General features: G+C 44.0%; 1 protein-coding gene across 1 annotated transcript in view; it reads left to right on the forward strand.

The window, feature by feature from the left end:
- The window catches only part of DNAH3 (dynein axonemal heavy chain 3), a 215858-nt gene that overhangs the window by 187317 nt on the left and 15891 nt on the right, over positions 1 to 12650 (forward strand). The window contains 2 exon segments of the mRNA XM_021086503.1: positions 5792 to 6017; positions 10865 to 11109. Of these exon segments, the coding sequence (XP_020942162.1) occupies positions 5792 to 6017; positions 10865 to 11109 (471 nt within the window).

Raw genomic sequence — 12650 nt, forward strand, 5'->3', positions numbered from 1 at the left:
CAGGAACTTACATGTGCCACAGGTACAGCCATAAAAATTTTTCTTCTTTCTCTCTTTCTTTTTTTGGCCATGCCCATAGCATGCATAAGTTCCAGGGTCAGGGATCAAACCCATGCCACAGCTGCAACCTGAACCACAGCAGTGACAACACCAAATCCTTAGGCTGCTGCACCACCAGGGAGTGCCTCAAATTTTTCCTTTAAAACTTTGTAACAGTGGAGTTCCCGTTGTGGCTCAGTGGTAATGAACCTGACTAGTATCCATGAGGACACAGGTTCCATCCCTGGCCCCGCTGAGTGGGTTAAGGATCTGGCATTCCCATGAGTTGTGGTGTAGGTCACAGACACAGCTCAGATCCTGCAGTGCTGTGGCTGTGCTATAGGCCAGAAGCTACGGCTCCAGTTCGACCCCTAGCCTGGGAACTTTGATATGCCTCAGGTGTGCCCTAAAAAAAAAAGACCAAAAAAGTCCTTTATGATGGTTAAACCAGGGCTAGATCTAGCTTAGTGATTGCTAGTTTATTACCTTTGTCTTAGATCATTTTCTCAGACTATTGCTTCTCTCAACTAGGCTTTTTTTCTTTTAAAAAATACTAAAAATTTTTTGAATAATTCACACTGCATGTAATAAAAAAATGAAAAACCAGACATTGAAAAAAGTACAGGACTCTGGCTCCATCAGGGCCATTTTGCCCCTCAAGGGACATTTAGCAAAGTGGGAAAGTATTTTTGTTGTTACAACCAAGGAGTGATACTGGCATCAAGTAGACGCCAAGGATGCTGCTAAATGCCATGCCCAGCACAGCCCATACAACAAAGGATTATTTAGCCCAAAATATAAATTGTATGGAGGCTGAGAAACCCTGGTGTGGAGTGAAAGGTACATCTTCTTCTCAGTCTTCCCAGAGGTAACCATTACTACTGGTTTGTGTATCTTTCCAGGAAGTGTTGGTGCATTTATATGTGCATTTATATATATAAGGATTTGCGTTGTTGACAGGAATAGATTAGTTTTCTGCTCTGTTGGAGGATCTCCAAGCTTTAGTTTTCTCTGTTGCTCAGTGAAGAAAGAATACCAGAAATGCAAACGACAAGCTTGGCATTCTCCCGTGAAAGCGGAGGAGTTTGACATATACCCTGACCTGAATAGAAAGCCAGCACCCCAGCCTCTCAAAGGAAATCAGAAGAAGGAGCTGAAATGAACTGGTACTCTTTCCAGGTTTCTATACCCAAATTAGTGTTTTTGCCAAAGCTCAGTTCATGACCTCTTTCTAGTCCTTTCTGTGGCAGCTTTATACAAGAGAAACTAGAGGAAAAGTAAAGAAGAGAAGTGGATGGAAGGTCAGAATATGGTCTATAAAAGGATCATGTGTTGGGAGAAGGGCCTGCTACATCTAGTAGTGTATGTGGCTTATTCCTGTCCCTCTATGCTAGAGGTTTGATTTAGTTCAGCTTGGATAACTCCCCAGGAAACTGGTACCATGCACTTCTCATAGTGCATCCTCTCAGGGGCCACATACTGTCTGGTCATCTTTTCTTACCAAACTTGATCAGTGGGTTCAGGCATTGTCTTTTTTTGTTTTTTTGGTTTTTTGTGTTTTTTTCTTCCTCTTCTTCTTCTTATGGCCGTACCTGGGGCATATGGAAGTTCCCAGGCTGGGGGTCAAATGGAAGCTGCAGCTGAAGCCTACATCACAGCCATGGCACCACCAGATCCGAGCTGCCTCTGAGACCTACATCTGAACTTGTGGCAATGCCAGATCCTTACCCCACTGAGCAAGGCCAGGGATCGAACCCACATCCTCACAGAGACAATGTTGGATTCTTAACCAGCTGAACCACAGTGGAAACTCCTCAGGCATTGTCAGTGTAATCCACCTCCCTACTCCTCCACCAGCTCCTTTGTAAACTTTCCCATCCCCTTTCATCTAATGTGGTGATTCTCAATCTTGGACACACATTGGTATCACCTGGGGAGCTTTAAGAACAATCTCCGGAGTTCCCATCATGGCTCAGTGGAAACAAATCTGATTAGCATCCATGAGAACACAGGTTCGATCCCTGGCCTCACTCAGTGGGTTAAGGATCCGGCATTGCCGTGAGCTGTGGTATAGGTCGCAGTCACGGCCCAGATCTGGCATTGCTGTGGCTGTGGGGTAGGCCAGCGGCTGCAGCTCTGATTTGACCCCTGGCTTGGGAACCTCTATATGCCATGGGTGTGGCTCTTTAAAAAAATTTTTTTTTAATTTTTAAAAAAGAAAAAAAGAAAAATCTCCATGTGCAGGCCACACCCTCAACTACTTAAAATCTTTGTAGATGAGACCCAGGCATTGTGTTTTATAAAGATTTTCAGGTCATTTCAATGTGCAGTGAATATTGGGAACTACTTACCTAATCAGCCATAGAAAATTACCCAGATCCATTATCCAATGAGGAGGCTGCAAAATGATGATATTCTAATTCTATCATGCCTTCCACATTTATTAGCTGGAATTCTTCTATTAAAAAAAAGAATTTTTCTTCATCAACTCTTTGGTTTACTTTAAATAAAATTCAAAAAGTACAGGCAGAAAAGCTGCTTGGTTCAAGGTCTTTATTTACCAGATTTCAGAATAATGAAATTGGTGCCCTAGGAATCTCCAGAGTTACTTAAGCAGTAAGATGGGTTGTTTTGGTACCGTTATTTATGCATGGATTTTTAACATATTGGATGTTTCAAACATAGTGGAGTATTACTCCACTGCTGTCATCATTCTTTTTGATGCTCAGATTATTCGGTCTTTGGCTTGTAAGAGCACCTTCATACCCATATCCTTCTCATATAACCCCAGTAGTTTTTGATAACTTCCTTGATGTATAGAACTACCATATATTTCAGGCTTATGAACAAACATTTCTCCCAGGAACTCCAATTCCTTTATCAGGTCATGGTATTTGAAGACCTGGGGTCCCATCACAACTGAGTGCATCAGTGTTAGCAGAACTTACTTTCTACTGATCCTCTTTTTGGCTGTATCTAACCTGCCTTTTTTTTTTTTTTTTTTTCTTTTCTCCGTTTTTGGCCTAACTGCAGCATATATGGAGTTCCCGGGCCAGGGATCAGATCCGAGCCAAAGCCACAGCTGCAGCAATACTAGATCCTTAACCCACTGTGCCAGGCCAGGGATCAAATCCTTGTCCTAGCTCCCCCAAGATACCACCAATCCCATTGCACCATAGCAGGAAGTCTTAACCTACCTTTTTAATCAATCCTTTGAATTTTTATCATCAATGACAGTGCTTTCCATTTCTAGAAGTTTTGCTTTGTTCCCAATCTATTTTTTTCTCCCATAGAACTCTAAATTTCATGCTGTGCTTCTGACTCAAGAACTAATGGGGAAGCTTGTCATTTTCCCAGAGCCTGGGTGGAAAAGGCAAACAACAAAGAAATTGAAACACCAAGCCTAGGCCACATGCTGATGAAGGGTGTAGATCTGTGGTATGGGATTCTCAAGCTGACAAATTTCTCATTAAATTGATCCAGAATGTCAAAACCCTGGGTGGCACCAGTGTTGGCATCTGCAAAATTTTTCTGTTAGGGCACTCTGAAACCCCAGGGTATATCAGACTTCTCCAAAATAATACAAGCTTGCAGATTGCAAACTCACAATAAAAAATATTATATTATAAACTTCATGAGGAAATACATCACTATAAGGGATAATCAGCACATAGAAAGTCAAAAGAATTAATACTCCCGGGATTACATATATTTTCTGTTATGAGCTGAGTTGTATCCCCCCTCCAAATCTGTGTATTAAACACCTAATTCCTAGTACCTCAGAATGTAACTATATTTGGAGATAGGGTCTGTGCGTGTGTGTGTGTGTGTGTGTGTGTGTGTGTGTCTTTTTAAGGCTGCCCCTGTGGTATATAGAGGTTCCCAGGCGAGGGGTTGAATTGGAGCTGTGGCCACTGGCCTATGGCCACAGCCACAGCAACGCCAGATCCAAGCCGCATTTGCGACTTACACCACAGCCACAATGGGAACTCCTGGAGATAGGGTCTTAAAGCGTTTTAAGGTGAGGTCACTAGGGTAGGTCCTACTCCAGTATGACCAATGTCCTTGTAAGAGAAGAAGACTAAAACACAGACACACACTTGGAGTTCCCGTTGTGGCTCAGCAGGTTCAGAACCCAACATAGTGTCCATGAGGATGCGGGTTTGATCCTTGACCTCAATCACTGGGTTAAGGATCAAGCATTGTCCCAGGCTGCAGCACATAGGTCGCCGATGAGGTTCTGATCTAGTCTTGCTATGGCTGTGGCATAGGCTGGCAACTGCAGCTCCATTTCAACCCCTAACCCAGAACTTCTGTGTGCCACAGGTATGGCCATAACAAGAAAAAACAAAAAAATCGGAGTTCCCATTGTGGCTCAGTGGTTAACGAATCCAACTAGGAACGATGAGGTTGCCGATTTGATCCCTGGCCTCGCTCAGTGGGTTAAGGATCTGGCGTTGCCGTGAGTTGTGGTGTAGGTTGCAGACGCGGCTCGGATCCTGCATTGCTGTGGCTCTGGCGTAGGCCGGCAGCTACAGCTCTGATTAGACCCCTAGCCTGGGAACCTCCATATGCCGCAGGAGCGGCCCTAGAAAAGGAAAAAAAAAAAATCAAAAAAGAACACACACTGCCAGAGAGAAGTGGGGACACATGGAGAAGGTGACCACAAACAGGTCAGGGAGAGAGGCCTCAGAGGAAACCAACCTGGCAAGCACATTGATTTTGTATTTCTAGCTTCCCGAATTGAGAGAGAATAATTTTCCTATTGTTTAAGCCACCCAATATTCAGTTATTTGTTATGGCAGCCTTGGCAGATTAATATTGTCTCCAAAAAACCCATCAAAGATACACATCTAGAAATCATTAAAGAAGGAACACAAGATTTCTGGCCCCTCTAACATGAGAGTGGGGAAGTTCCTATCATGGCTCTGCAGAAACCAGTCTGACTAGCATCCATGAGGACTCAGGTTCAATCCCTGGCCTTTGTCAGTGGGTTAAGGATCTGGTGTTGCCATGAGCTGTGGTGTAGGTTGCAGACATGGCTCAGATCCTGAGTTGCTGTGGCTGTGGTGTAGGCTGGCAGCTACAGCTCCCATTCAACCCCTAGCCTCGGAACCTCCATATGCTGCAGATGTGGCCCTAAAAAGACAAAAACAAACAAACAAACAAAAAATCCATGAGAGGTAGCCATTTGAGGATCTCAGTTCTAACATCCCACCCCTTATGAGTGCAAAACTATGTTTCCTATGGACAAACTCCAAACACTAGAGTGGTAAGTATTTTGCAAAGGTTAAATACTATGTAGCCATGAAAAAGAATCAGGCCTTTATAGACGTACTGATGTGGAAAATACGTAAGTGAGGAAAGCCAATGTAGTGTTTTACAATTCGTGGAAGTATAATTAAATGCATAACATATCTCTGAAGAGATTCACAGAAAGGTAGTAACATTGGCTGCCCTTGAGGAAGAGAAACGTGAAAGAGACCTCCTTGAAACTTCTCTGTCCAAATACCTATTTTCTTGGTAAAAATGAGTGTTTCTCTGTTTAGAGCAAAGAGGAATCAATAGTGTCTTCATTCACCATCTTATCAGAAGTCTAAAGCTCCTCAAAAAGATGCTAATTTTACAATTAACAGAAGGTTTCTGTCTGAGTCCAGAATTTTAATGTAACCCCTCCTTCTGTGTTGTTACTGCTAATACGGTCTTAAGTAGCCTCTCTTCTCAAAAGCCCTTTTTTTCTTCCCGGTCTCAGGCCTGCTCAAATTTGCTGATGATCTTGGCATGGGAGGTGCCAAAACACAGACCATCTCCCTGGGCCAAGGCCAAGGCCCTATTGCTGCCAAAATGATCCACAGTGCCATCAAAGATGGGACCTGGGTGGTCTTGCAGAACTGTCATTTGGCCACGAGCTGGATGCCTGCGCTAGAGAAGATCTGTGAGGAGGTGATCGTTCCCGAGAGCACCAACGTGGGATTCAGGTGAGATGCTGACCAACCACTGCCTGCCTCTGGGCTGCACCCTGGAACTCCAGACATCACACTAATGGCTGGGAATACAAAGATGAAGAAGACCCACCTCTGCCCTTAAGAAGCTCTTGGTCTAGTAGAAAGTAGATCATAGATGAGTGATGCTAGTGCCGTGCAATACCTGCTGTACTTTTTTGAACGAGAAAGGAGAGGGAAGGAAAAGTTGGGGAAGGCCTGGGGGACTGACACTTGCCTAGACTTTGAAAGATGAATAGTTTTCTAGGAAGGATGTTCCAGACAGAAGGGACAACATTTGTAAAGGCAAAGGAAACACCAAGGCGTGATCCCATGAGTCTGGGGTATGTATTGTGAGAATTTGTTGTAGGGAGGTAATAGGAAGAGCTGTGTCTGGGAAGGAGATTAAATGCCAGCAAATCTGAGTTTTAAAACTTATTTGTCTGAAAAAAAAATACCACCTGTAATCTAGGTACTTTATCCTATATTTCTTGGGATCCGTGGATTTTTTTTTTTTTTTTTGCTTTTTAGGGCCGCACCTGTGGCATATGGAAGTTCCTGGGCTAGGGGTCCAGTTGGAGCTGCAGCTGCCGGCCTACACCACAGCCACAGCAATGTGGGATCTGAACCATGTCTGCTACCTACACCACAGCTCACGGCAATGTGGGAGCCTTAATCCACTGAGGGAGGCCAGGGGTCAAACCCGCTTCCTCATGGGGGATCCATGGAATCTTAATCAACACTGGAAACAGCTATTTGTTTTCTATGAGCTTTATTTTTTTTATTTTATTTACTTATTTTTATGGCCATCCCTCTGGCATATGGAAGTTCCCAGGCCAGGGACTAAATCTGAACCACAGCTGTGGCAACACCACTGTGCCAGGCTGGGGAATGAATCCTCGCCTCCACAGGGAGCCAAGCCACTGCAGTTGGATTCTTAACCCACTGTGCCATGACAGGAACTCCTGTTTTCTGTGAACTTTATTTACTCATTTATTTATTTTTGTCTTTTGTCTTTTTTAGGGCCATACCCGCGGCATATGGAAGTTCCCAGGCTAGGGGTCTAATCAGAGCTATAGTTGCTGGCCTACACCAGAGCCACAGCAACGCCAGATCCAAGCCTCATCTGCGACCTACACCACAGCTCCCAGCGACGCCGGATCCTCAACCCACTGAGCAAGGCCAGGGATCAAACCCACAACCTCATGGTTCCTCGTCAGATTTGTTTCCACTGCACCATGACAAGAACTCCCAAAGCCCCCTTCAACTCGAATGTTCAGTGATTCTCAGCAAACTATGGCATATAGCCAAATCCAGCCTGCTGCCTATATTTGTCCAGTTTGCACTAAGAATGGTTTTGACATTTTTAAATGCTTGAAAAAAATAGAAAGAATAATAATATTTCATCCCAAGTAAAAATTATATAATATTTAGGGAGCTCCCATCATGGGTCACAGTAACAAACTAGTATCCATGAGGATGCAGACTCAGTCCCTGGCCTTATTCAGCAGTTAAGGATCTAGCATTGCCGTGAGCTGTGGTGTAGGCCAGCAGCTGCAGCTCCAATTCAGCCCCTAGCCTGAGAACCTCCATATGTTGCAGATTAGGCCCTAAAAACATATAGATAGATAGATATAAATACATATGTCATATATATGAATATATGTGATATACATACATATATAATAATATATATGAATATATATCTATATAGCAAATTTTGTGTCCATAAATAAAGTTTTATTGAAATATAGCCATGCTCACCCATTTATTGTCTATGACTGCTTTCATGTTTCAAGTAGTTGTGACAGAGATTAAAGACTAAAGACTAAAACACTTCTATCGTGTGCAGGTAAAGACTAAAAGACTTACTGTTTGATCCTTTATAAAAGGAGAAGTCTGCCAACTCCTGCTCTAAGCAACAAAATTTCCTGGTTGTTGTATTTTAGACATGTCTACTTAAAAATAGAAAAGTAGTTGTTGTTTATTTACAAAGCTAGATTAGGCCACATTTGATTGTATTCATGCAAGACTCATACTAGATTCATGTAGGAGTTTAAGGGGGAATCCATTCGCTTCTGTTTGGTTTGGGATGCTGAGTTCATTCACTGACCATCAATGACATACTCAAATGAAGGAAAAATCATTCATGCTTACATTTAAGGTCTCCTGTAACATGATCTTAACCCAAAGTCACAAACTCAAGTGCCTGCAGCAGCCAGGAATGTAATATAAATGAGTAAAGAGGACCAGGCACAAGAAATATTCCCCTTTCCAAGGTACAATAGCCATCACCACAGGCAGGCAGTCTCCGTGCTGAACATCAATAGGGAGTGGTGGGGACTGCAGTGAACTAGAAGCGAGGGAAGGCAGGCCTCTTGTGACCAGATTTTCTGATTTATTTGTGTGTGTGCGTGTGTTTTATCTTTTTAGTGCCACACCTGCGGCATATAGGAGGTTCCCAGGCTAGGGGTCGAATTGGAGCCGTAGCTGCCAGCCTGTGCCACAGCCATAGCAACGCAGGATCCAAGATGCATCTGCAACCTACATCACAGCTCAAGGCAATGCCAGATCCTTAACCCACTTAGTGGGGCCAGGGATCGAACCCTTGTCCTCCTGGACTGGTAGTCAGGTTTGTTAACCTCTGAGCCATGGCCAGAACTCCTTCTGATTATTTTAAAGGGTAGATGGAAGGAGTTCTAGCTGTGGATCAGCAGATTAAGAAGCCAACTGGTATCCGTGAGTGTTCACATTCAATCCCTGTCCTCACTCAGTGGGTTAAAGGATCTGGCATTGCTGTGAGCTGCAGTGTAGGTCACAGACACAACTCATATCTGGTGTTGCTGTGGCTATGGTGTAGGCTGTCAACTCCAGTTCTGATTGGACCCCTAGCCTGGGAACTTCCATATGCCCCAGGTGTGGCCCTAAAAGAAAAAAAGGGTGGGGGGAATGGGAATCTAGAATTTTAAAGCCCTAGGTTTTTAGAAGTTGGCAACTACTTTAAAAATACGTTACAGCCTTGTGTTGGTGTGTGTGGTAAGAGCTAAACATCACCCAGCTATAAGCTGAAGTCAGACCATAGACCACCAGTTTATGGCCTCTTCCCTCCCCTCTAGGCCCTGTGCCTGGACCACAGCAGAGTGCCCACCGAGCCTTACCACATCCCCAACTTTTCCTCCTCCATGCAGCTTAGCCTGTGTCCCATGTCTCTAATGACCTTTCATCCCCAAATCTGCCTGTTGGAAACCTCTCTAATGTCTAGCAAAAAAAGCAAACAAAACCAAACAAAAACCAGAAGAATGAAACAAAGCATGATGCCACAGTGTGAATGTAACTTGAGCTTGAGTAAGAAAAACAAATGACTAAAAGCCTAGAAAACTATAGATGGTAAGATTATATATATATTTTTTTTCCTTTCTAAATACTTCTACATATGTTCCCATTTTTTATGGGCATAGGTAAACTTTTATATTTTAAGGAAAGAAATCTTCTATATTCTCCAGACCCATTTCTTTTCTTCTTTCTTTCTTTCTTTCTTTTCTTTCTTTTTTTTTAGGGTCACACCCAAGGCCTATGGAAGTTCCCAGGCTAGGGGTCGAATCAGAGTTCTGGCCTACACCACAGCCACAGCAATGTGGGAACCAAGCTGCTTCTATGACCTACACCACAGCTCAGGGCAATGCCGGATCCTTAACCATTGAGCAGGGCAAGGGATCGAACCCACATCCTCATGAATACTAGTCAGATTCATTATCACTGAGCCACAACAGGAACCCCTCAAGACCCATTTCAAGTGCCATTTATCTCTATGACAGAGATCAGCAAACTTTTCCCATTTTAGGCTCTGCAGGCCATATTGTCAGTCGCAGATATTGAATCTCTGCTGTTGTAGCATGAAAGAATCCATAAATAATATGTAAATGAATGGGTGTGGCCATGTTGCAATAATACTTTATTTACAAAAACTGTCTGAGGCTGGATTTGTATCATTGGCAGTAGTTTGCAGATTACCTTCCCCGACCCATGAAAATCCCTTCTTCCCATGGACTCCTGACAGCCCATTATTTCTCTGCTTCCCTGCAGTCTTGATTTTATAACTTCTTGGCCTTCTGTTGGCTCCCCACACCTCCCCAGCTCCCATTTCCTCTCCTAGCAGCAAGGCTGTACCTGGAAGCGAGAAGCAATGCTTTGGCCATTCCAGGAATGCTATGTATAGTATTTGACCATAATAGATGCTCAGAGAGTCCAGCAGAGGAGGAATGTGGTATGGTGATTAGGACAAGGCCTTCGGAGTCAGGGAGCCCCAAGTTCATGTCTCAGTTCAGGTGTTTAAAGTGGTGTGTCCTTGAAAACCCACTTGTCTTCTCTGTGTCTCTGTTTCCTCATTAGTAAAGGGGAGAGTAAATCATAGGATCACTGTGAGGATTAAAGTAAGAAACTAAGGAATATGTATTAAACTCTTACCATGGGGCTCAGTATCCAGTAGTGTTTAATGAATGGCAGTTATTTTATTTTGTTACTGTTTTTCTTTTCTTTTTTTCTTTTTATGACTGCACCTATAGCATATGGAAATTCCCAGGCTAGGGGTCAGATTGGAGCTGCAGCTGAGGCCTGGGCCACAGCCACAGCAACACTGGATCCAAGCCACATCTGAGACCTACGCCATAGCTTGAGGCAACGCCAGATCCCTTAACCCACTGAGCTAGCCCAGGGATCAAACCTGTATCCTCGCAGAGACAACATTGGGTCCTTAACCAGCTGAGCCACAATGGGAACTCCTTGGTACTGTTTCTCAGTATAACAGATTGCATTGCTCTAAATAATTGGGTGTGTTGTTCTTCCAGACTCTGGTTAACCAGCTATCCATCAGAAAAGTTTCCAGTCAGCATCCTCCAGAATGGGATTAAAATGACTAACGAGCCCCCCAAAGGGCTCCGGGCCAACCTTCTGCGCTCTTACCTCAATGACCCCATCTCCGACCCTGTGTTCTTCCAAAGCTGTACAAAAGCAGAGATGTGGCAAAAGCTATTGTTTGGACTTTGCTTCTTCCATGCCATCGTTCAAGAGAGGAGGAATTTTGGACCCTTAGGTGAGAAATGATCGTACACCTGGATTGCCTTGGGGGAGATCACAGACAGGGGGTGCATTCAAGTTGGTGCTTAATTAAGGTTGCCAGTAAGATAGGGTGTGAGTATGTTTCATGCAATGTTTGGGACATATTCATACTGAATATGCTTTGGTGTTTATCTGAAATTAAATTTCACTGAGTCCCTGTATTTTTTTTTTAATAAGTCTGGCAATCCTATAACTAGGTCCCTGTCAATATCAGGTTAAGAGGTGATGCTCCAGAATCAGATGCTCATTATTGAAGTGGTGTGATAATGAGAAGATGGGAGGCCCTGCCCTTTGATGTGTATTTGCCTAGCTTGTGTACAATGACCACTCTCTGGGGAATTGTCACCAGATAATTGATAACATTTTAGGGTATGCTCTTTACATGTGCCTTATCAATGAAAGACATACATCTGGGATCTTTGTCTCTGCTTGTCCTTGAAAAGATAAATTTCTTTATTAATGTCCCCTATCCATGGCCTAAGTTAAGTAACTCAATACTCTGTTTAGAGCAGATCATCAACCTGCTAAATACAGATCCCATATCATCACGGTTTTAAGACTAGATTGACTGGATTGTTTTTGTCTCCCCCACGGGGCTGCCTCTGATTCTTTTCTTGAATTGACCCACCTCAAGGCAATTTTAGCCATTCTTTTGGGTTAGAAAAGGAGGCAAATTGTCCTCTTCGTGATTCTTTCAGAAACCTTCTTCCTTTCCTTCTACCTGTCACCTTAGCTCCACAGACACCTGTCCCCTTAGCTCCACAGACTACCTGTCCCTTCCACTGAGGGGCTCAGGGGCAAGTCAGCCAAAGGGACACTCCCTCTACATCTGCATCTCACACCCCACACTCTCCCAACACCATTCTCCCACCCACGCCAGACCTCCAAAACTCCGTACAACAACAGTTCGGCATACAGCCAACTGCCCAGTTATGTTTTGTTGGCCAGAACATAAGTTTTTATTATTTTATTATATTTTTCATTTCAATGTGAAATTTTTTTTCAGGGCTGCACTTGAGGCATATGGAGGTTCCCAGGTTAAGGGTCGAATCGGAGCTACAGCTGCCGGCCTGCACCACAGTCACAGCAACGCCAGATCGGAGCTGTGTCTGTGGTCTACATCACAGCTCACAACAACGCCAGATCCTTAACCCACTGAACGAGGCCAGGGATCAAACCCACAACCTCATGGTTCCTGGTCAGATGCACTTCCGCTGTGCCATGATGGGAACGCCGTGAAATTTTTTTATGGCCACACATGCTGCATATGGAAGTTCCCAGGCCAGGGGTTGAATCAGAGCTGCAGCTGAGGCCTAGGCCACAGCCACAGCAACACCACCAGATCTGAACTGCCTCTGTGATCTACATCCACGCCACAGTTTGCAGCAACACCAGTTCCTTAACCCATCGAGTGAGACCAGGTATCAATCCCACATCGTCCCAGAGACAATGTTGGGTCATTTACCCACCAAGCCACAGCAGGAACTCCTGAATGCGAATGTTTAGGAGGAAATT

This window comes from Sus scrofa, chromosome 3 (genome assembly GCF_000003025.6).
Source record: "Sus scrofa isolate TJ Tabasco breed Duroc chromosome 3, Sscrofa11.1, whole genome shotgun sequence".
Taxonomy (NCBI): Eukaryota; Metazoa; Chordata; class Mammalia; order Artiodactyla; family Suidae; genus Sus; species Sus scrofa.